The following is a 25,076-nucleotide window of genomic DNA, read 5'->3' on the forward strand; positions in this document are numbered from 1 at the left end:
ACTGATTGAGATTTATTTTAAATGTTTATATCTATCTATCTATCTCTATCTCTATCTCTATCTCTATATATATATATATATATATATATATATATATATATATATATATATATATATATATATATATATATATATATATATATATATATATATATATATATATATATATATATATATATATATATATATATATCTCTCTCTCTCTCAACAGGGACCAAACATTTTCTATAGATGTTTTTCTTTACACAGGGGTTGTCTAAGAGTTTGTCAGACCAGCTTTGCCATGGTGATGGGACAGTAGGGTGGCCCATATCGTCAGGGACTCTAATGGATACGAGTGCTTGTGAATGCACCAACAGTGAGTTCTTCAGATATGGCCCCGCACACAGCTTCAGTTTGATACGTTAACTCATCTTTGATTGTCTACCCTTGTTGTCATTGTTTTTATAAATATTGAATCCTTGAAATTAGACTTGAAGTTGATTTAAATACTGAAATGAATGGACACCCATATACGAACCTTTGGTGAACAGAAATGTAGGCAATTTATAGCTAATAGGCTAAACCATGGAAAAGCACCAGTGTGAGTTTGTGTTTATGTGCGACGTACTTTTTCATCACTCGTCTGGCAAGAGAACAGCAGTAATTATTTGAAACAGATGAGACGTCAGAGTGCTGAAGCTGCTGCTGTTTGAAGGTTGTTAGATCCCTGCCAACAGCCGTCACTCACAAGGGGGAACATTTTGGTGGAAAGGTAATTGGCACATTTTGTTTGACAAAAACGGTTATATTCTTGAGGTTGAATCCAAACTTTTGATAACTGTTCCTTTGCTCTTGGTGCCTTCCACTTTATTAAACAATACAGCAATCTATTCCACCCCAACAGAACCTCCTAAAACCAAGTTAGGAGTCGTTGTCCCTCGTCCCAGTAGCTCCTGGTGCCACCGACTCCACCTGCTAACACATTTAAAGCTGCTCGTCACCTGCGTCTCATACATGTTAACATCCTTTTGTCGCTTTATATCTCTGCTCACATCACAACTGTAAGTGTTTGCAAGAAATGGAGAAGTGCTCATTGTAGAATTTTTAATATTCAATTATGTATTGAATGTATGACTAAATTCTAGCTTCGAAAAAGGAGCTGTAACCGTAGAAACCATGCATTCATGTCAATGCAATAGTATGTTTGTTTTGTTTTTTAAAGTGTGGATTCTTTTTATTGTGTGCATTTGTAGAGAATGGTCGTGGCTGTAACATTTGAAATATAAAACATTAAATCAACACCCTGTAATGTAAGCTCATTGTTTTCAGTGTGTTTAGGTCACAGCTGCACCGGACTGGGCCGTGCTCAGGTCAGGGTGGGTACGGACTTAATGACCAGTACAGATGAAGATGACAAACAAAGACCATCTTCTTCATATGAAGTCCTTGGTTTTGTTCTCAGGTGCATGCTGTCATTATCTCGGCCACTTTTATCACACTCCGTTACCTTTGGACGGAGCCATGCTACCCGTTTACCTGTTTCTAATATTTATGCTAAGCTGACGGGCTGCTGGCTGTAACTTCATATTTACCGTACACACGAGTGCTACCACATTATTTGGAAAGCAATTAAGCTTTTCCATAAACAAACCATTCTTTTTCATTATGAGTAATAACTTGGATCTAAATATCATGACTTCAAACAACACATCAGTTGTGAAGGAACAAATCCGACATCCAGAGGGGAGTGCAAACGAACATTAACATGAAGCTCACTGTAGTATACAGAACGCTTTACATTTTGTAATACCTTGTCATTTGAAAGTGCCTTCATCATTTCAAGTGTCAACTGTAAAAATAAATGTTATCACAGTCACTGAAAACCAACTGTGAGAAATATGCATTTTTAAATATACAGTAAGTAGATGTTAATAACATAAATTGTGCATATGTGCTTAAAGAAATAAAAACAAGTGTTATTTCAACCTCTTTATTCAAAAAGGCATGTTTCATTCTCACACCTGCATCCAGATCATTACAATTGATGGAAGAAACCTTGACTTAGAAAATCAAAACCGCACAAAATCCTTCCATTTCCTGATAGGACCCTGGCCCTGCTTCAGTCTCCCATGTAATAAATACGCTCACTCACTGTTGAGCTGTGGAAAGACTTCTTTCTTCTGTTAAGGACAGTGTGACCCTCTCCACAGGGGTTTGCTTAAGTTGCTGTTCTTCTGACAAAACAGAATCAAAATCAGCTCAAGCAGGATTGATATGTTTCTTGTGATATCTTCAAGAAGCAAGAACAGGAATAAATCGTAGGGAACGTTTGAGAGAGGGAGCAGATCACACAATCAAATCCTAATAAATCATATGCAGTGAGAAATCTTATGCCACTGGTTGCATGACAAAACTAAAGATTAAACAGTGGAAATTCCGCCAACTACAGAGAATAACTCGAGCAGAGCGCGTTTGATGCTGTTACTGTACCCGTGAAGGGAGAAGCAGGCTGGTATCTACAGAGTGCAGTCTATCAAAGAAGGAGATCAAAGGGAATCAGGCCCCGAATTTGAGACACGGACAGACACATGACGGACAGACACATGACAGTTAGACACATGACGGACTGACACATGACAGACACATGACGGACTGACACATGACGGACTGACACATGACAGACACATGACGGACTGACACATGACAGACACATGACAGTCAGACACATGACAGTCAGACACATGACAGTCAGACACATGACAGACTGACACATGACAGACTGACACATGACAGACTGACACATGACAGTCAGACACATGACAGTCAGACACATGACAGACACATGACAGTCAGACACATGACGGACTGACACATGACGGACTGACACATGACAGACACATGACACATGACAGACTGACACATGACGGACTGACACATGACAGTCAGACACATGACAGTCAGACACACGACGGACTGACACACGACGGACTGACACACGATGGACTGACACACGACGGACTGACACATGACGGACTGACACATGACGGACTGACACATGACAGTCAGACACATGACAGTCAGACACATGACAGTCAGACACATGACAGTCAGACACATGACGGACTGACACATGACGGACTGACACATGACAGACACATGACACATGACAGACTGACACATGACGGACTGACACATGACGGACTGACACATGACGGACTGACACATGACGGACTGACACATGACGGACTGACACATGACAGTCAGACACATGACAGTCAGACACATGGACTGACACACGACGGACTGACACACGACGGACTGACACACGACGGACTGACACACGACGGACTGACACACGACGGACTGACAGGTCGTGTGGAGGAACTCGGCTTTCTATTCACATTGTTTTTATCTGGTAGACTGTGAAATAAATGCTCCTGGGTTTTACATTTGAGCAAGTTCTACATTTCAAATGGGTTTTTAATGATCACACTGGCAGGTATGACATAAACCCATGTTAGCATATGCTACTAACAAAAAGAAAGTACTTTCAAGTGGAAGTGCAGTCCATTGACCTTCAGTTAAACCTGCAGCCACAGTGATCATTAAAAGCACACGTGCATTTCACTGCTTCTTATATCAACATTCTGCTTCTCACCCTGAAGCTCACAAAAGCATTTGCATGCACTGTCTTGTGGACATGTCCTATTCCCTACAGCTTTAATGATGTGACTCATGCTGCTTATGATGTAATCTTTTGAACTTATTCATTAATCATCATTAACTAATCAAATGTAGAACTGGGTTCCATAAAGCATCTTAAACAAATATATGTTAACATGTTTTACCCACCGAGTTGTCTCACATGCCTGCTCTACACAGCTTTAAGGATTATTCTGGTTTAGTAGTTTTAAACATAATTTCAGTTAAGATCATTTAAGTCATTATTGAGATCTGGGCACACGTAGCATTACTAAAACAAAGTTGATGGGCAGAAAACACACAAGCTTTGGACGAGCAAATTGTTGTATAACGTCTTCTGTTGCTCTGGACGAGCTTTCCAAAGACTGAAAACTTAATAGTTTGTTAAAAGCAAGCCTGCGTTACAAACTGGAGGTAAGGAAGTGAGGATTCAGGGAGCATGGAGGATCTGATCAAAGACTATCCAGCTTATTCAGCATTATGGGAATTGTAAGATCCAGTGTTTCTGGAACTTGAGCCATACTAAACTAAAAGTCAAGATATCGCCCTCTGCTGCTCACTTTTGGACTATTCCTTTTAAAGCTATTAAAGTTGAACCATGAAGTGAGTGGGTAAACTGGACAACTTGAGTAATAATCTTACTGTTTGTTTAACCTGGAGGTCTATTTAAAACTGGTCTGATGGCCCGACTGCTCGTGTTTCTTGGTCAGTCTGACTTGTTTTTACTGATGTTGCTGTTTTCTGAGGTTTCTGTAATTTACTTAGTGAGTTAAATGTTATATTTACTGATAGAAACCAAGTTGTAATGAACAAAAATGATCCTTTAAGTAGCCTGTGCAGTCTTGTTCTAAAATAATATGTCCAGTGAGTGCAGCAGCATGAGGTTGTATGAATAGTCATGGCTTTTCCTTGTTGGCACATATGTGTGCATACATACTCTGGTTAATAATGGATTCTCGGGAGAATTTAAAGGAAATGAAACGCATAAAAACATATTACTGAGTATGTTCCAACACCTTGACTTTCCAAAAGCATCTGAGCACAAACTCATTCTCTGAAAGATGCTGGCATAACTGACGAAACCGTACATTTGGGTTTCTCTCCTTTAAAATCAAGAATTTTAATTCTACTTTCCATTAAATTGAATATCTAGGAAGAATTTAATAAACTCCATTAAGGGGAAACATCATTTCAGTCACCCTAAAATCACTCTTTGCCTCAATTTGAGCAGGTTTATGGTTTCAGCGCTGAAATGGTGACATGGTAGGACGGTGCTCTATTTTCTGTAGGCTCCTCTAAAGGGTGTTATTTCTATCCAAATGGTGCAATGCATAGAGTCCCAAACTGAGTCCCTGTATTGAGTTACAGCAAATCTCTCTTGCTCTCGGTCTCCCATCAGATTCAAGTACAAAAAGAAAAGCGAGTCAAAGGTCACAGTTCCTCAGGTTTAAACCAGTGTGGGTTGGATCTCGGACTAGCCATCATCTCACATTCTTCGCCTCCCTGACCCCGCTTTTATCAGGTCAAAGGTCAGCTGGGGTTCAACACATTCTCTCAGCTGATGGTAACATTCCGAGCCTGGACCTCCAGGTGAGGGATGACGGGGGTCTGGAGAACCTCTGGTGTTCCTTATTTATCTTGATTGGTGGATTAACTGTTGCTGCTTGTTTTTGTTGAAAGTTTTGTGTTTAGGATTTTTCTTCTCTCCCGTCCACAATGTGCCTCTGTTGGTGGTGGACTTTCTATAAAGATTTCTTGGTCAATTTCTTGCCCTTCCTGAAGGAAAGCTTGTTCTTGATGTATCCCCGCTTCCTCTTGGCGGTCTGCAGAGGGAAAATTACCAAAAACGCCACTCAAGTAAAAATCAGGCCTAGCTTTGACACTCTTCAGCTTCAGAAGGCAAATAAATGTTCTACATAACTAGATCAAACTTTTTCAATTAGATCTAAAAGTAAGGCTGCAAGAGACTGTATCTGTTTGTCTTATAGGTTTAGCCAACAACTAAATATTTTATTTAATATTTTAATGATGTACCTAAATTAATAAAACTTGATTTATATTAGAAACTTCCTTCAAAAATAAATAATGTAGGTTTAAAGTGCGTAAATGTAAATAAAAGCTGTGTAACCGTTAATGATATAAATGATAAGTGAAAAGTCTGAATTGTATTTTTTTGGAAATATACAAAATAAAAATACAATAATATATTCAAACTAAAAGGAAACATAATATTATTATATATTTATTTTTGATTCAGTTCAAAACAAAGAAGAGGACCTTCCTCAGTTATGTTGCTTTCAGGAAACGTAGGTACCATGAGAAGTATGACTCAACACTTTATATACACCACGTTAACGTGAGTTAGGTTTAGTAAGACCGTACTCCATACCAATAGCAGTATCAGAGCAATAAACTACGGGATTGATGTTTCCCACTTCCACATAGCACTCATGTGAACGCAGCGCAGTATTCGCTTGGTGCTTGAGACCGCTCCACCAGGACAACATGCTCGCTATTTGTAATATGACAAGTCAAGAATCAACTCTCTACAGCACACGCACACCGTCACCCCAAATTTCAACTAATAAAGTATTACATTTTCTCCTTGTCGGTCATAAAATTGCTACATCGAAATAATGTGTTTTACAAATATTGGATCTATAAAACATGGACAGACAGCGAGAGAGCGGCGTCACACTTGTGTGTGCAGTCAGTTTTGTTTTTTCTGCCAATCCCGGTAATATGGTGTATAGAAAGTGTTGAATCATACTTCTCTACGTTTTCTGAAGGCAACGTGTTAGAGGAAGGTCCTCAGCCTTCTTTGTTTTGCTGTCACTCACATTTCAACGGTTAAAGCCCCTACTCCAGAAAATAGGATTTGAAACTAAGATCTGAATGTGAAAACATGAAATCTGCACATGACAAAAACAAGAACTCAAATATGAAAATATATAAGAAAGTGAAAATTTTAAATAAACAATTTATTCCAAAGAATTACAGAACCGAATCAAAATAATTAATAATTGTATTTTTTTTTTCGAGATCAAATGTTTTTCGTTTGTTGAATTTTTCAAATGATCATAACTTTTCTCCTGGATTTAGCTCCATAGGTTTGTTGTGTATATAATGAGAGGAGGTTCAAAAAATGTTTAAAAAGTTGGTGATAATGAAAAAAAAGCAGCTTACCTTTTTGGAAGTGTATTTCTGCTTAGTGGTGTCGCTGCCTCGCAGCTTGTGCTCTACGCGGTCTCTGTTCTCCAGATCTTTGACCTTATAAATCCTGACCAGCCAGTGCTCTGAAGTGAAGGCTTCCTCCAGGTGCTTCAGCTTTATGTCCTTGTTGCCAATCTCAGCATTGCGTGTTCGATCAAAGCCTGGTGGTGTCCGGAAGTCCAACTTAACAGACAGTTTAAGTTTGTCAGTTATGCAAGTATACACTACATATACTTTCCTAGTGGAAGAGGGATGCATGTTGTGCAGAAAGATTATTAATGATGACATACCTGCATTTCTCCAAAGCGGTAGTAAGACATTTTGTACATTAGGCAGTTAAGCAGAGTTGGGGAACCATCTTTGTCCACTCTGAACTCTCCCTGGGGTGTAAAGTAGTCACTTTCCTGGGTTGAGAGGATAAACAGAAGCAGATGGAAGGAAGAAAGTGAACTTGCGCTTCCATTATTTTATTTGCTTTTGCAGCCCAACAATTTGGCACACTTGGTTACAGATCCTTGATTTCCCTCAGCAGTTCTCTCCCTCAGAGAGCACATCAAACATGAATTCCACTTAGCTAGCATCCACCATCTCTGCAACAAATATTTAACAACTGCCGTACGCTCACCTTCTTTTTTGTGTCTCCTGAGAGAAGTTACCCACTAAAGTGACTGAGTTGTGTGATGCGCCTCTCACCCTAATGTCCCTGGGGTGCTCCCCCTCTGCGATGCGCACCATCCACAGGAACTTGTTAATGTCATCACCCGAGTAGCCAATCACCCCTCCAAAGATGATCAGGACATAGTCAACATCCAGTGACCTCATGATTTCATAGGCTGCAGTCTCATTGGATGACATGGCTTTGCCCACCTGTAGGAACACAAAGATGACATTTTTACAATTGTATAGAACTCCATGAATATTAAAAGGGGCACTCCACTGATTTTACACACCAAGATCAGTTTAGCACTTCTCAGCCTGTGAAAACAGTTGAGCAGTGGCTTTGAGGCGCTTTGTCAAGTCTGAGACAATAATCCTGATGATGTCATCATTTAGTGCCGTCATTTTATTGTCATCTCTGTTTGGGATTCCTTTACTGGGCAGGAAAGGGTCTTGGAGCTTTACCCATATTAATGACTAAAGGTCATAATATCTCTGTATTCGCTGCTTCTTTGAATTTCTCTTTAAGAAAATGAAGTACTAAATCCTGTAAAGACGGCTGTGGCTCAGGAGGTAGAGTGGTCGTCCAGTGGTCAGAGGGTCCTGCATGTCAACATGTCGAAGTGTCCTTCGGCAAGATACTGAACCTCAAATTGCCAATGGTGTGTGAATGGTTATCTACTGACTAGCTGATGTGCACCTTGTATGGTAGCCTCTGACGCTGTATGAATGTGTGTGAATGGGTGAATGCTGACGCATGTTGTAAAGCGCTTTGAGTGATCACAAAGATTTTCCATTTGTACAGCGTAAGGCACATTACGTGGCCACGCTTGTGTCAGGACAACAACCTAATCCTGAACCCTTACAGGGAAGGCCACTCTACACAGATCTACACACATCTTACACAGATGGTGGATGACAGAAATTGATGAAAAGAATACTGTGGGAGTAATACTGTTAGAATTCAGTGTGGCTTTTGATGTGGTTGACCACAATTGTTTATTAAAAAAAGCATGTGCTATGGTTTTGCTCCATCTGCCTGATCATGGATAGAAACTGTTCCTATAGAACAAAGTTTCTTGTATATGTATATATATTTATATTTTATATAGATTATATTGTATAATATATATATATATATATATATAATCTATTTATGTCTGCCCTCTGTCTCTCTCTGTCCTCTCCTTCTCTCTCTCTGTCTGTCTGGTCTCCTGTTCTCTCCTGTCCTCTCTCTCTGTCTCTCTCTTCTGTCTCTCTCTGTCTCTCTCTCATCTCTCTTGTCTGTCTCTCTCTACTCTCTGTCTCTCTTCTCTCTCTGTCTCTCTCTCTCTCTGTCTCTCTCTCTCTCTCTCTCTGTGTCTCTCTCTCTCTCTCTCTCTCTCGCTCTCTGTGTCTCATCTCTCTCCTCTCTCTCTCTCTCTCTGTCTCTCTCTCTCTCTGTGTCTCTCTCTCTCTCTCTGTGTCTCTCTCTCTCTTCTCTGTGTCTCTCTCTCTCTTCTCTCTCTCTCTCTCTCTCTCTGTGTCTCTCTCCTCTCTGTGTCTCTCTCTCTCTCTCTCTGTCTCTCTCTCTCTGTCTCTCTCTCTCTATCTCTCATCCCTCTAGTCTCTCTCCCTCTCTCTCTCTCCCTCTCTCTCTCTCCCTCTCTTCTCTCTGTCCTCTCTCTCTCTCTCCTGCTCTCTGTCTCTCTCCTCATCTCTCTCTCTCTCTCTCTCTCTCTCTCTCTCTATCTCTCTCTCTCTCTCTCTCTCTATATCTATCTATCTCCTCTCTATATCTATCTCTCTATTCCTCTCTCTCTCTCTTCTCTCTATATCTCTCTGCTCTCTCTCTATCTCTCTATCTCTCTCTCTCTCTATCTATACTCTATATATATACCTGCATAATTTCTGAGTTTCCCCTTTCCCCCAGGTGTACCCAGGCCTGATGGTCACGGCAGGCCTCATCCACTATTTGCTCAACCTGCTGCACATCACCGTCCACATCCGGGATGTTTGTGTGTTCCTGGCTCCGGTGTTCAGTGGCCTAACCTCCATCTCCACCTTTCTGCTGACGAAGGAGCTGTGGAACCAGGGGGCGGGGCTGCTGGCAGCCTGCTTCATTGCCATCGTCCCTGGCTACATCTCACGCTCTGTGGCTGGCTCCTTCGACAATGAAGGCATCGCCATCTTTGCCCTGCAGTTCACCTACTACCTCTGGGTACGCCTATACAAACTTTATTAGTCTTTACTTAGTCCCTGAGTCTCCTTAATGCAACTATTTAGAAGGGTTCTCATTGCTGCTTCAGATGGCTACTCTTTGTTAAAAGTTGAGGAATATATTTAAATTGTCGGGCTGGAATAAACTCACAGCTTTTTCCTTCAATGACTTAAGTTGAAATGTCCTTGTGCAAGATACTGAACCCTAAATAGCTCCTAATGGCATAGCCAACGGTGTTTGTGTGAATCGCTCCTGATGAGCAAGTGGCACCTTGTATTTTAGCCTCTGCTACCAGTGTGTGTGTGCTGACTGTGTGTGCTTTGATCGTCGCAATGACTAGAACAGCGCTAAATAAGTGCAGTCCATTTACCAAATGTAAAGGTAATTTAAGAGGGAAACATGATAAATAATTCAGAGGTTGTGATGGATAAGCAGAAACAGAGCAAATTCTCAAGAAGAAATGGGCAGATCAATTATGCTAAATGGAAGCAGTTGATGTAGATTTGACTTGTGTGTGTGTGTGTGTGTGTGTGTGTGTGTGTGTGTTTCTGCTCACCTGCAGGTGAAGTCGGTGAAGACGGGATCTGTTTTCTGGGCCATCGGATGCTGCCTATCCTATTTTTACATGGTGAGATCACATACACATATGTTTTATATTGTAATCTCATGTGCTAAGTGACACTTTAAACATAACATGCTATCTTCACAATTTAACACAAATCTGAGTCAAATTAGAGGGACAGTCATGTGTAGATCACACACTGATACTGAAACACAGGAAGTATGCATAAATGATCACCATGCCACTCACAGATGGCTAACATTGAGCATTAAAATAAAAAAGGTATTTTGTTTAAGTATTCAGTCAAAAGGTTAAAAGCATCTTACATTGTGCACTTTTGTTCTTGAAAAACATTGAGCATTTTTATTAAGCATATGTGCATGCATATTCCAAATTGTTACACCCCTTCATTACATATTAGTGTTGCTTCAGCTCTAAATTAATAAGAAATGATCTTTGTTTTTCACAGGTGTCAGCTTGGGGTGGCTACGTGTTCATCATCAACCTTATTCCTCTTCATGTATTTGTCCTGCTTGTCATGCAGCGCTTTAGTAAGAGAGTCTACATAGGTGAGATGGAACAATCCTACATACACACACAAATGTACACATAAATACTTTATTTAGGTTGACATTAAGTCGAGCTCATAAACCTTTGACCTTGGGGGTTAGGGTTATGCTCATTTGACATTCATTGTAGCACATCCAGGATGAACGCATCAAGGACACTGTACAGTCCACACACACACACACACACACACACACACACACACACACACACACACACACACACACAGCTGTATTTATTTCTACCTAAAGATTCAAATGCACTTTGATGTTGGGGGAACAGAGTAGCTTGTTGTTCTTTGTCTTATCTGCACTGTGTAAAGACTTACTGATAATGATAATAGCATCCATGAGCAGCTGATGTTGTGTCTGTAATGAGACAGATATCAAGAGAGAAGAAGAGAAGGGATACATGATAAAAGTAAGAGAGATGGAAAGTGGAAATTCAGGCAGATTTAAAAAAAAAAAAAAAGACAGAAAAAAGATTAAAGCTGTCTTCAGAGCAGGCCCTGTTGCACTCTCTGAACTTGTCTTACTGATCTTGAATTAAGTCCTGACCTAAGGCTCACGGCTTCCTACTGATGCCATAACACCAATGTTTCAGATCCAACTCAATAACCCATACGTACTGTACCAGTAAATAATGACATCAAGACGTAAAAAGTGCACAACCGGGAGACTTGGCAGCTGTGAGATGTGGAATCAAAGAGAGCTCATACTGAGGACTGATAGAACTTAGCATTAGTACAGAGAAGGAATGAAAGGAGAGTGTTTGGGAGATGAGACTGGGTTCTATTTCTGTAATAGGATTATTGGCAAAATGATTAATTTAGCATCCAGCTGACATTTCCCATCTTCCTCCTCCATCGCCCCAACACAATAATTGAGTCAGTTAAATGTTGTAATAGCTCACCGTGTTCTGTGATGCATATCTTGTTCTGTGATTTGGAGTCCAGTCTGTGACCTGCTGTCACACACCAGCCATCTCTTGCGCCACATTCCCGTTCTAATAGCACGAATACTGTAATGAAATCCAACTGGAATTTCATTATCTCATAAGCAGCGTCTCCTCTGCAGCAGAATAGAAAACTTAGAATACAAAATCCTCTGATGGATGTCACATCTCTCAAATGGGCCTCAGCTTGGCTGCTGATTCCTGGTACCAGTTCAGGCCAGTGTCTAGATTGCAGGTGCCATATGCCGCCTGCTGGGACCCTTTAACAGTGCTTTGCCGGGCTCATCAATTACATAAAGTGCATGGCAGGACAGAATAATTAGATTAGACTTAATGGGAGGTTTTTGGAGAGGTACGATTCCACTTGTCATCATGTTTTAGTTTAGATGCAGTTCCAACAAAAAATGCAGACATCTTTTGCTAACTGCGTAAATTGCAGAAAGATAAAGATTATGCCAGATTTTAGACAGCTTTGCATTTTTACCTACAAATCAAAGTGGACACCCAAAGGTGACACTTTGCTATATTCAAAAACTACTGTACATTAACACCAAGAACACTGATATTGTCGCAATGTCACACTCTAGAGTAGTGGCAGTGAGACCCGAGGCTGTGCCGGCAGAGTGGATCTCTCCCTCCACTCCTCTGCCACTAGTTAATCAATCACTGATAACGTTGTTCTCCCAAATTATTTATCAAATTTATTTATATAGCCCAATATCACAAATTATACATTTGTTTCAGTGTGCTTTACAGACTGTACAGCAGTGGCGGGCCGTCAGGGCCAGCAAGGCCTTCTCTGCTGGCCTAAACATCATCAGAATATAAATTTAATTTTGAGATATTTTTTCCACAAATATGTATTAAATTATTCCCCATAGTCTATTCTCTTCATTTCATAGCTTTCCTCTTGGTTGCGCTGCTTCCAGCCTCAGATCGAGATGTGGAGGTCTGGCCTTTATGTTAGAGCTATTATCCAATCATATTTCAGCCATCATGTGTTGCCAGGGTCCAAGAGATCTGCCCTGAGGCCTTCAGAATCAACAGTGCGGACGCATGTTGCTTAAAGTGAACGGAGACAAAACTGTGGCGTTAACCAATCAGATTTCGAGTTGGCGACACCGGGCCCAGCTAGCAGGCGTGCGATAACGTCAGCACGTCCACGTCTTTTGATTGGATACGCACTATTGAGAGGCAGAGCTAGCAAACTGAACTTGAACGAGCTAATTTAGATTTCTACAAGCTGTTTTTTTTTCAACCCACAATGGCTAAAGGAGGACAAGAGATCGATTTGGTTGCAGATATAATTACAACGCCATTTTCAAGACGAACTTTTCAAGAAAAGATAGACATCGTGAGAAGAGAACAGCCAACCCCGATGCTAGCGAGACTATCACAGGGTTTGTCCGCCACTTTCAAATCACTAACTACGAGCGGTACCCCTGGCTCACAGCCTCCGAAAGGCACTGCACATTGTATTGCTGGGAATGCCTGCTATTTACAACTGATCGATTTGGTGTTTGGAGCCACACAGGGTTTGGAGACTTGAGTTGTCTAACCAAGGCAGCAAAAGCACCAAAGCACGGCTGGGCACTTACAAGCAACGGTGCTTTTGAAAACCTTTGGGACACCCGAGTGGATCTACAGCTCAACGAATAAGTGCGCAGGGAAACGGAGCTCCACAACAATAGGGTGAACAAAAATAGGGAAATGCGGATTTATTGATTATAAATGCTTCGGAAATATTAATATAACTCTGTTGGAAAGTCTTTAGCCTACTCTTAAATGTGAATTTATACCCTACTTTCTCGGCCGTTAATATACCGGGGCGGCTAGTCCAAGTAAAGTCAATTTGTTGGAAACACTGAAGCATAGGGGGAAAAAAATATATGAGTTGCATAGTTATAGTTGTTATCGTGGACACATGAGGATCATTATCGTGTTGAGCGATAATCTCGTCATATCGCCAAAGCCTATTTGAAAGTATGTGTCGCTCCAACAGAACAGCAGGCTATTTTCCCATACATCTGTTGATGTAATACCAATAATCATGTCCACTTGTAAAGACTGCAGTGGAGAAAGTTGAAGTGACTCTATGCCCAGACACAAATTGACTTAGACTTTTTCTCCCCATACGATTCCATTTGTTGTGATCTGGTGAGATTCAGCCGTACACATTTATTTAAACAAACAGCAAATAATGAAGATTGGAGTCCTCACTCTAATTGCAGCATGACGACCACATCATCCATCCCTCTCTCATCATGGAATAAGAATAACTTTTGATGTTGTGCTTCAATACAAGTTATTTAAAGATGACATTGTCCAGCACTTAACTGGACATTTTGAGGAAATTTCAGAGCTCCATATCGGAATGTTTAGATACCTAAAAGAGCTGTGATAACATCTTAACGTCAACATTCTTGTTGTTTTAATGAAGCATTGCAGACCTAAAGACTGCGTATAGATACACATGAGGTCAGAGTCAAATCATCTAGCTATTTCAAATATTTCTTGTCGGATGAGCTATGTCTATATTTTTCAACTTGTGTCTCTCGTACTCAATAAGACTTTGCAGCTTGTTCAAGAGAACTGCTGTGCTGTGGCAGTATTCCACCAGCAGAGCTTGTTTGATGCCTTTGTTATCGAAGCTTTCCTTCAGTGTCTCTGACCCCTGAGGGCTTGTTTGAAACGGCTTTCAGGTTTAGTTGGAGTGTTCACAGCGAGCCTGTTGTCTGGTTGTGCCACTGACGCCCAAGTGTGTAAACCGTTTGAACTCTGAAGCATAATCGCTCTTTAACTGTCAGTCACGATTTAGGCTCAAAATTCATTGTGCTCTTGTGACTGCATCAAGCACTTTGTCAGGTTGTATTTGTCAGAAAAGGGTGGAGCGTGGAGGGGGTCCTAGAATCACTAACACTGCATGTTTGTAGGCGCCATCGTTCTATCCCTTAAATCTTTTGTAGAATTGATCCAATTGCTGACATCATGTTCAATATTGTAAAAATATTAACATTTCTAAAATCCCATGTTATTAAACAGAGAATAGCTACTGATCATTTATCATGATATATTGTAGATTTTAGGTCATATTCTCTCGCCCTAACTGTTTGTATCTATCTATTTCTCCTATCTGTTTGAGCACAAGTTGGTTTTATACCTGCAGAGTGATACTTTTGCTAAGTGTGATCATTTTAAGAATAAGGCAGCAAAGGCATGTGGATCTCAGCCCTACGCCTATAATTTCTTACTGAGAATGTAAATCCTTAAAAATAGGTAACGATTATGTATGGTTGGGGATCATTTAGATATTAATTGATATTTATTTATTTGAAACTTTATTTATGCCATATAATTCATGCATTAAATCATTTGACACATACACGTATATCTCCACAGTCTCTTTTATATTTATTATATATATTTATACATAACAATATCATGGAATAAAGATATAAGAATATGCAATCTTTAAATTAATAGTATTCAGTTTACTTTGACTGTTTGACTGTTATTAAATAGGATTTAATAATAATCTGCTCATTCTTTTTTTTCTGTCTTTTTTCTGATTGGTGCAATCTGAGATACTGCTCACGGTCTCAGTTAGTAGTGGCTTGTCTTTAACTAACTGGTTGTTTCTCCCTGCAGCCTACAGCACCTTCTACATCATCGGCCTGGTATTGTCCATGCAGATCCCTTTTGTGGGCTTTCAGCCAATCAGGACCAGTGAACACATGGCCGCCGCAGGTCAGTAACCTATAACCTGCAGGCTGGGTGAAAAGTTCCAATAATATATGTTTATTGCAGGCCTATGGAGTAACAGTTCATTTGTGAAAATCAATGCAGAAACATGTTTTTTTAAATAATTAAAACATTTAACCTGTACCACTCACACAGCAGATTAAAAGAGAGGCTCTCATTTTTAATGCCCATATGTACAGTACATTGAAACCCTAATTGTTTGCTGTAATAAGTGTTGGTTATTGCTGTTCATGGATGCACACAGAAGACTGCATCATCTTACCCACTTGATTTAAATAACTCGGCGTGCTAAAGCCTTTAGCTGATCAGCTGAACTTGAGTACACAGAACACGGACAGTGGATTTGGCCCCCTCCATTTCATTACATAGAAGTTAAATTAGGAAGAGGGTCTGTGGCCAGAATGGACAGGAGAAGCAATTACAACCCTTTCAATGTACACACATGCATGTCAGTATTGTTTTTAAGATTGATTTGAAAAATTAGATCCATAAATGCAATCTGTGCAACCAGCCCTCAAACTGGAGTATGTGATGATGAGGAGTAAATCGAAACCAGAGCCCAGTGTGACAGTTCAGACTCGGATATTACCTTCATTTAAACTTAAACCGCTTTTTGATTTCTTTTACATTTAACTAAGTTTTCAGATCATGTTTGATTTTATAATTGGATGGAATGTCCAGAGCTACAGTACTGCATTATTGCATCACCCGTTTCTCACTTTACATTACATTTACATTACAGGTCATTCAGCAGACGCTCTTATCCAGAGCAACTTACATTGAACTAAGTTCAGTCCTTCAACTGCTTCTTCATACAGATCAACATGTGTTATACATGATTAGTATTACTCGACTTTTCAGTGACATTCATACTAAATAAACCCATTCCCACTTTTCCAACTATTCCTACTACTTCACCTTCTTATACATTTAAGCAAGCAATGCCGTGTAGCGTCAGCTTTTCAGCATCCAGCATTCATGCCACAATTTCTTCAGAAATGACTTTCTCTAGTTATTCTAATTGTTTGCTCATTTTTAACTTTCTTTGTAACACCCTATACTTTGGTTTAAAAACAAAACTAATGGCCGGTCTTGTCGCTGTTTTGGCCAATGTAAACAAAAATCTACTTTTATTTACTCATTGAATGATGAGTATATTTCAAATCTTTACCCCAGTCTTATTTGTGCTGTACTTCTGCAGGTGTGTTTGTGCTGCTTCAGGTCTATGCCTTCCTGCAGTACCTGAAGGACCGACTGACCAGGCAGGAGTTCCAAACTCTCTTCTTCCTGGGAGTCTCTCTCGCTGCCGGAGTGGTTTTTCTCTCTGTCATCTACCTGACATACACAGGTGGGTTCACATTGTCTTTTTGAAGCTTGGTTGTCTGAATATCTCTCGCATACATTTTATGCACCGGGACTTTCTGGTTTTGGTTTTAAAATTGAACTTATTAGTTTTTCTAGTTGTGTAATCTGCTAAACGTTTACCGGGTTTTCCCCCTTGATCGTGCAATGACTGGTTAAGCCTGAGTGTATTGGACAATTTATTACACTCTGCTCTTGAGAGCAACACTTATTTTTCTACTGCAGGTGTTATAATCCTAAATACCTGTTCTTAAAGAGAATAAAAAACTAAAAGAAAGTTCTTTAATAAAAACTTCTATTATGTTTGATACCTGTAGATCTATCCCTGATTGGGTCTAGTGTATAGTTCCACTCCCTGAAATGATATACTTGGGAGGGATGTAAGTGTGAGAAATACATTCGTACAAACAATTTGAGCTTGTCTGTATTAGGACCATAAATATTAACCAATTTCAAGTTTGCTGAAAGAAGAGATCCCGGGATGGTAAAGTACCTACCACATGTGTCTTTAATTACGTTAGTGACTTGAAAGTGAATTGTGGATAAGAGTCATAACTCCTCTAGCTTGTGATGTAAATGATGCTGCATAGACGCTCCCCTGCCACCGCCCATTCATTCTTGTATTTTCAACTTTTAAGTTTACAGTCACTATAGAAAATATTTTTTGATTATATATTTTTGAATTTGAATTTGAACTTGAAATTTGCCTATTTATAACCTGCTTGATTTAATAAAAAATACATTTCAAAAAAGCTTTTTGTAAACATCTACATTCCCAGGAAATCCATCTAAGTTCTACCCATTGGGACATTCCAAATAATATAGCATGAAGTTCCCTAAATAAAAGGGACATGGCTGAGAAGACTAAATCATTTCAACACTAGAACATACGTTGAACCCAACAAAACATGGTAAGAGATGTACCCTATTCTCCCTACTAAGTGGGACCCCCCCCCCCCAGCTTAGGTTGCTTCCAGCTAGTATTATGGACAGATCCTCAGTCCCCTCTGCCTTCTCTTGAGCCGTTACAAAATAAAAAATAAGAGTCCTGCATCATGATACGTTGTCTAGAATGCATCAGTGCAAGCTTAGTACCAGCGATCAAAATACTGACATTGCGACATTAACATATAAAAGAAAGCTACTCAAGATTTAAAAATAAATAAATAAATAAATAGATGACAATGTTTGGAAAGAACCTCACATCACAGTAATGTAAGAAATAAAAAGATAAGACATTCACCCTTTGTTCCTGCCTTTGATAGCTTTTTCTCAGTCACAGATCTTTACTCTTTCAGCTTGTTTGATCTTGTGAACGGCCTTGAGTTTGACATGTCTGTTGTAGAGGATGTCTTTCTTCACCCTTCATTTCGTTTCAATGGTAAAGTTACAGTACATGGAAAGAATGAACTAATTATTATAAAATCATTTAATTTAATTACTGCAACCACAATATTTAACTGTATGAAATTAATGTACAGCTTCATAAACTATATAAAGTGATAGAGTGTACATAGAGTGTAAATTTGCACACACAAAGTAGTGGTGTAGCATTTTGATGTTGAAGCTTTATACAATATGAGATCGCCTACAGTTTTACTATTTACACTTTGTTGTTTCCCCAATAACCTGAATCCATAATGTTGCAGTCTCCACATATAAGAGACATTTGACTGCTTTGATGAGCAGTAATTAAAACCCTTCTTTAGGACACACTAGGCATTTAAATGCTACATGTAAAGCTATAGCTGGTTATGATTTACATCGGCCACCCACTGACATCACACATCCATTATATGCCGTATGTATGCTAGAACCACCTCCTGGCTATATAACTAGAGGTGATTAGTTTCTGTGTGGACAGCAGGTCGGAGAGCTCATTACAGCAACACACACATTAAAGAATTATTCTAGGATTCGTATATGCAGGATTTGTGTGACTGAGTACACAGATCACTGAGCGTCAACAGCCGTGTGTGTACTCGGGTTGCTTTGTGAGGGCTGGTGGTTACACATGTTTGTTTAAATGGACTTGTTGGTATGCTCTTACTGAATCCGTGTGTGTGTGTGTGTGTGTGTGTGTGTGTGTGTGTGTGTGTGTGTGTGTTTCACCTTCAGGGTACATTGCTCCATGGAGTGGGCGCTTCTACTCCCTCTGGGATACTGGGTAAGTCATCACAATTGATTTGTTGTACTTTTGCACTGGATTAAGTACCTTACAGCAGTTCTGATAATAATTTAGATTTAAATGATGTACAGTAGCATATATACCTGTAAATCTTTTAAACTGTACAAGACAAAGTGGCGAGGTGGTACTACATTTTTAAATAATTTATAACGCCTTGTCCACTAGTCGTGTTGCTATAAACTTCTGATTTAGTCCATTTCATCTCCATGTGTATAAACAAAGGCTCGGGATAATGAGTTTTTCTTGTGCCAAGTTATCTGTTTCTGCATATGATGAAATGAAAATGAAATTTTCCTTGAATTTTTCAATTTCATATTTTAGCGACATCCTACAGACAAATCAAATACATATCAAGAGTACTACACTCTGTGTAGCTGCCAAAATGTCTTTTGGTCAAACATGCAGTCAGTCCATCACAAGTCTTTGCTTAGAGAAAACTGCCTGACTGCAGCATCAGTTTTAAAGCCCTAAAACTCTCACGCTGTGTATGTGAACATATGTTTGTGTGTGGATGCTCACGCCTAAGTAGTTTTGTTAAAGGATGTTGAGTTTTGCTGCAGTGCAGTAGTAGTAATGAGGTCAGCAACAGACCTGAGATAACTGACATCAGCCAAACCTGATTTTCTCCCTGAAGAAGATCTCACAGCTTTACTATCAATAAGTGTTTAATTTTAGAGTCAGTCAATTGGAATTTAAAAGGAATACAATGAGTTATTGTGCTTTTTATCTTAAATAAAATGATAAAGTTGTCCTTTTTTCTTCCTTTGCCTAACCATACTTTTTCTGTGGTGTCTGACTTCTTCCTGTTATTCACAGATATGCTAAGATCCACATTCCCATTATAGCATCAGTCTCTGAGCATCAGCCCACCACCTGGGTGTCCTTCTTCTTCGACCTTCACATCCTCGTCTGCACCTTCCCAGCAGGCCTCTGGTTCTGCATTAAGAACATCAATGATGAACGTGTCTTTGGTAAGAGCGGATCATGGAATAAGTGCCATAGTTGTCCTTAAAGTCCAGTCAGACTGGGATCCAATATTAAAGGATTGATAAGTAAGGCAGCATTTGTTTGTGTTGAGGAAGTGATTGGAGTTGTTGTGGTGAACTTTAGAATGCTATTGGCAACAATAAGTGCCCACAACAGGATTATAATATAGCTTACTTTAATAACATACTTCACATTTTACATTTGATAATGAAAGTTTATTCTTGACTCTACAGTTGTTTGATACGAAACACAAAATTGACAGCAATTCAAACTCAAAGTCCATGAACCCGTACTCTGTTTTAAAGATGGTGGTCTTTGCCTTGCCATTATATCTAAACACAGTATTACAGGTTTAACTCTCGTTAGTGCTTAAGCAACAGCACCATCTCTTTATATTTATTGTTTATTTTCCAGTACTCTGGTTCTGTCTATTTAATGCAAGCAAAAGAAAAGCTTTCCCCAACCATTATTTCAACCAAAAACACCTTTTCAAAATATATCTTTGGCGTTTCTTTACTGCAAGCACATACATCAATATGATCAGTGCTCAGCTAAAATTGACCAATAATATTAGGGCTCTGCTTGCTTCTGCTGTCCTCTATTGGCTGACTGCACACTCCCGTCTCCCCTCCTCTGCCTTGCACTGCTTCTTGTCTATTTGTTTTTTCTATTTTACTATCTGTCAGTTTTATGTGTTCATCTCTTTCTTGCTCTCTACATGTTGCCTCCTTATCATTTCATTTAGTTTCTTTGATCTCAGTTCAGCTAAACACTCCTTTTGATGAAGACAAACACATTTTAGTTGGTGTTTGATTATGTGCTGTTGAAGTTTCAGTTTTGACCTTGTTTCCACCTGCTGGTGAGATCTCCCCTAAGAGGCAGAGTCTTAATACATGGGAAAGAAATGCATTAATATCAGGTCTCTGTCAGACTAGGCAGTGCACCTGTGATATGACTCAACAGCAATACATTTGAGTAAATTGAATAAATGAAGTTATATTTAAAATTAAAACCCATTTACCAAGCTTGGATCGCTACATCCTGGTCAGTTGTAACCTCCTTATCTCTCTGCTTCTCTTACACCAGTGGCCTTGTATGCCATCAGCGCTGTTTATTTTGCTGGCGTAATGGTGCGTTTGATGCTGACCCTGACTCCGGTGGTGTGCATGCTGTCGGCGGTGGCCTTCTCCAGCGTCTTTGAACACTACCTGGGAGACGACATGAAGAGGCAGAGCCCGCCCGCAGAGGACAGCAGCGACGAGGATGACAGGAAAAACGCTGGAAACCTCTATGACAAGGTTAGCAGCCATCACAATGTGTGTGTGACGTGATCATGTCATTTGATGTAGATAACCCGAACGCTGAAAGGCCATAGAGAAAATTGTCAAAATAGGGTGCTTCCATTTTTTATTGTAAGCGTTGTTTCTTAAAAAATTAGTTGCTCATTAGTTATTTTAGAAATAGTGCCTGTTGCATGACTATAATGCATAAAAGCATTACTATACTACATGTGTGTTACATTCCCAAACCCTCTAAAAGAGTGATTGTCTTTTCCTTTCAGAAGTCAGAATGTCACTGTTGCTCTTATTTAATGAATAAAACAATATTTTAATTATATACACAATATAAAACTGTTTTTTGCTTACAAATTGATGTGTGTGTGTGTGTGTGTGTGTGTGTGTGTGTGTGTGTGTGTGTGTGTGTGTGTGTGTGTGTGTGTGTGTGTGTGTGTGTGTGTGTGTGTGTGTGTGTGTGTGTGTGTGTGTGTGTGTGTGTGTGTGGTGTGTGTGTGTGTGTGTGTGTGTGTGTGTGTGTGTGTGTGTGTTGCAGGCCGGCAAGGTGCGCAAACATGTTTCAGAGCAGGAGAAGTCTGAGGAGGGCCTGGGCCCCAACATCAAGTCCATAGTCACCATGCTGATGTTGATGCTGCTCATGATGTTCGCTGTCCACTGCACCTGGGTCACCAGCAACGCCTACTCCAGCCCCAGTGTAGTGCTAGCATCATATAACAATGATGGGTGAGAATAACACAACACTGTGTGTTTTAAGGGAAAAGGTTGGGAACCACTGCTTTAAGGCAAAGTGATACAGGTTTGACAGAGGGGTTTTATTATTTAGTAAAATCATATAGCCAACGTACAAATGACTTATCCTCTGTCTACCACATGTCCTCTACCCATCCATCAGCTCCCGTAACATCCTGGATGACTTCAGAGAGGCCTACTACTGGCTGAGGCAGAACACAGACGAACATGCCAGAGTGATGTCCTGGTGGGACTACGGCTACCAGATAGCAGGCATGGCAAACAGAACGACGCTGGTTGACAACAACACATGGAACAACAGTCATATAGCACTGGTGAGAGCTGCTGTACTTATATGACTATTTATCACACTGCCTGCCCTACAAAAGCAAACCGCAGTAACTACGCAACACTGAGAACAAGGGCTTCAAAGTTCTTTGACTGTCCAGCTACATGTGTTATAGGTAGAACAATTTTTAATGCACTTATTAAATAGGTAAGTATCAAGTATTATTGAGTTGCTCCAGAGAGACTGTCCCTGTAGTTAGTTCACTGTGAGTCGCTCTGGATAAGAGCGTCTGATAAATGACCTGCAAATCATCACAAAGTCCAAATCCAGTCATAACTCAATTTTGTCCAAATGTGTTGTACCGCGGTTTGCCTTTTATACGGCAGTACATTTAATCTGTTTCATGAACTATTGATTAAAAGGGCACTCCATACTTACACATGTGGATCAGTTTACTAGTCACTACACAGTCTGTGAAAACGTTGAATTATGTCTTCTGTGGCTCTTGATGAGTTTGTTTCATGTCTGAGGAATAACACTGAGGATGTCAAAAGGGTTGTTGAGCATAATGTGAGTTTTGATGTGAATCTTCAGTACATTAAGGTTTCTGACAAAAACAAGACGTGACGCTGTCAGTCTCTCCTCAACTTTTAAGGAAAGATTGAAAAGTGTTCTGGTAACGTTAGACCTCCGTGTGCATTATGAGCTGCTTTGTTCTGAGTCGGCTGCAGTTTTCCTAGATTCTTCTTTTTAACACCTGACCATATCATTGAGAAATCTAGGTGGGATAAGATTGTGATTGTTTGCTCAAGTGTGGTGTTAGAAAAGCAGCGCACCTTTTTATTACTGATCTGTTCCTCCCCATGTTTACAACAAGAGAATCTGTATGGCTTGTGACAGTTTACAATCTAAAACACCAAGAAGCTTTGTTTCTTCCACTTGTCGACAGTTATTCATCATCAAATTCAGCTCAGAGAGATTTGTAACAAATACGATGCTCTTAGTCTTAGATATACAGTTAGGTCCATAAATATTTGGACATTGACACAATGTTAATAATTTTGGCTCTGTACATGACCACAATGGACTTGAAATTACACACTCAATATGTGCTTTAAGTGCAGACCTTCAGCTTTAATTTGAGGGTATTTACATCCAAATCAGATGAATGGTGGAGGAATTACAACACATTGTATTTGTGGTATCGCCTTTTTAAGGGACCAAAAGTAATTGGACAATTGGCTGCTCAGCTGTTCCATGGCCAGGTGTGTGTTATTTCCTCGTTAGTTCATTTACAAGGAGCAGATAAAAGGTCTAGAGTTCATTTCAAGTGTGGGATTTGCTTTTGGAATTTGTTGAGGTCAACTCTCAATATGAAGTCTAAAGAGCTGTCACTATCAGTGAAGCAAGACATCATTAGGCTGAACCATCAAAACAAACCCATCAGAGAAATAACAAAAACATTAGGTGTGGCCAAATCAACTGTTTGGTACATTCTTAAAAAGAAAGAACGCACTGGTGAGCTCAGCAACACCAAGAGATCTTGAAGACCATGAAACTGTGGTGGATGACAGAAGAATTCTTCTCCTTCACAACAGTTCAGATCAAGAACACTCCAGGAGGTACAGTCGGTGTATCTGTGTCAAAGTCAACAATCAAGAGAAGACTTCACCAGAGTAAATACAGAGGGAACAACATCCTATGGACAGATGAGACAAAGATCAACTTGTACCAGAATGATGGAAGAGAAGAGTATGGAGAAGGAAGGAACTGCTCATGATCCAAAGCACACCACCTCATCAGTGAAGCATAGAGTCCGGTGGTGGTAGTGTTATGGCGTGGGCATGTATGGCTGCCAATGGAACTGGTTCTTGTATTTATTGATGATGTGACTGCTGACAAAAGCAGCAGGATGAACTCTGAAGTGTTTCGGGCAATATTATCTGCTCATATTCAGCCAAATGCTTCAGAACTCATTGGACGGCGCTTCACAGTGCAGATGGACAATGACCCAAAGCATACTGCGAAAGCAACCAAAGAGTTTGTTAAGGCAAAGAAGTGGAATGTTCTGCAATGGCCAAGTCAGTCACCTGACCTGAATCCAAGTGAGCATTTCACCTGCTGAAGACAAAACTGAAGGGAAACTGCCCAAAGAACAAGCAGGAAGTGAAGACAGCTGCAGTAGAGGCCTGGCAGAGCATCAGCAGGGACCAAACCCAGCGTCTGCTGATGTCTATGGACTCCAGACTTCAGGCTGTCATTGACTGCAAAGGATTCGCAACCAAATATTAAAAGTGACAATTTCATTTATGATTATGTTACTTTGTCCAATTACTTTTGGTCCCTTTTAAAAAGGGGATACCACGTAATACAATGTGTTGTAATTTCTCCATTCATCTGATTTGGATGTAAATACCCTCAAACTAAAGCTGAAAGTCTGCACTTGTTTAATTTCAAGTCCATTGTGGTCTTTGTACAGAGACAAAATGATGAACATTGTGTCAATGTCCAAATAGTTATGGACCTAACTGTATTAGTTTATTACTAGTAACCCATTCTAGTACTTTCTGCAACTCTTTGTTGAGGTTTGCAGAGATTTCCTTAACTGTGGGTGAATACATTGTTAT

At 39.9% G+C, this 25,076-nt stretch overlaps 3 protein-coding genes across 3 annotated transcripts; 1 reads left to right on the forward strand and 2 right to left on the reverse strand.

Annotated features, from left to right (window-relative positions):
- Window positions 1-2,805: 2,805 nt before the first annotated feature.
- LOC115005153 (keratin-associated protein 4-12) lies at window positions 2,806-3,267 on the reverse strand. Its single transcript, XM_029426965.1, has one exon. The coding sequence runs from the start codon at window positions 3,265-3,267 to the stop codon at window positions 2,806-2,808; it is 462 nt and encodes a 153-aa protein (XP_029282825.1).
- LOC115005155 (dolichyl-diphosphooligosaccharide--protein glycosyltransferase subunit STT3B-like) lies at window positions 3,233-7,762 on the reverse strand. Its single transcript, XM_029426967.1, has 4 exons — window positions 7,591-7,762; window positions 7,188-7,301; window positions 6,871-7,080; window positions 3,233-5,507 (listed from the first exon to the last, which is right to left on the reverse strand). The coding sequence occupies exons 1-4, from the start codon at window positions 7,750-7,752 to the stop codon at window positions 5,427-5,429; spliced, it is 567 nt and encodes a 188-aa protein (XP_029282827.1). The 5' UTR covers window positions 7,753-7,762; the 3' UTR covers window positions 3,233-5,426.
- A 1,709-nt stretch (window positions 7,763-9,471) lies between these two features.
- LOC115005154 (dolichyl-diphosphooligosaccharide--protein glycosyltransferase subunit STT3B) lies at window positions 9,472-22,534 on the forward strand. Its single transcript, XM_029426966.1, has 10 exons — window positions 9,472-9,754; window positions 10,317-10,382; window positions 10,786-10,885; window positions 15,486-15,584; window positions 16,801-16,947; window positions 19,080-19,128; window positions 19,966-20,120; window positions 21,223-21,434; window positions 21,967-22,154; window positions 22,324-22,534. The coding sequence occupies exons 1-10, from the start codon at window positions 9,482-9,484 to the stop codon at window positions 22,517-22,519; spliced, it is 1,485 nt and encodes a 494-aa protein (XP_029282826.1). The 5' UTR covers window positions 9,472-9,481; the 3' UTR covers window positions 22,520-22,534.
- The last annotated feature ends 2,542 nt before the right edge of the window (window positions 22,535-25,076 follow it).

This window comes from Cottoperca gobio, unplaced genomic scaffold (genome assembly GCF_900634415.1).
Source record: "Cottoperca gobio unplaced genomic scaffold, fCotGob3.1 fCotGob3_271arrow_ctg1, whole genome shotgun sequence".
NCBI lineage: Eukaryota > Metazoa > Chordata > Actinopteri > Perciformes > Bovichtidae > Cottoperca > Cottoperca gobio.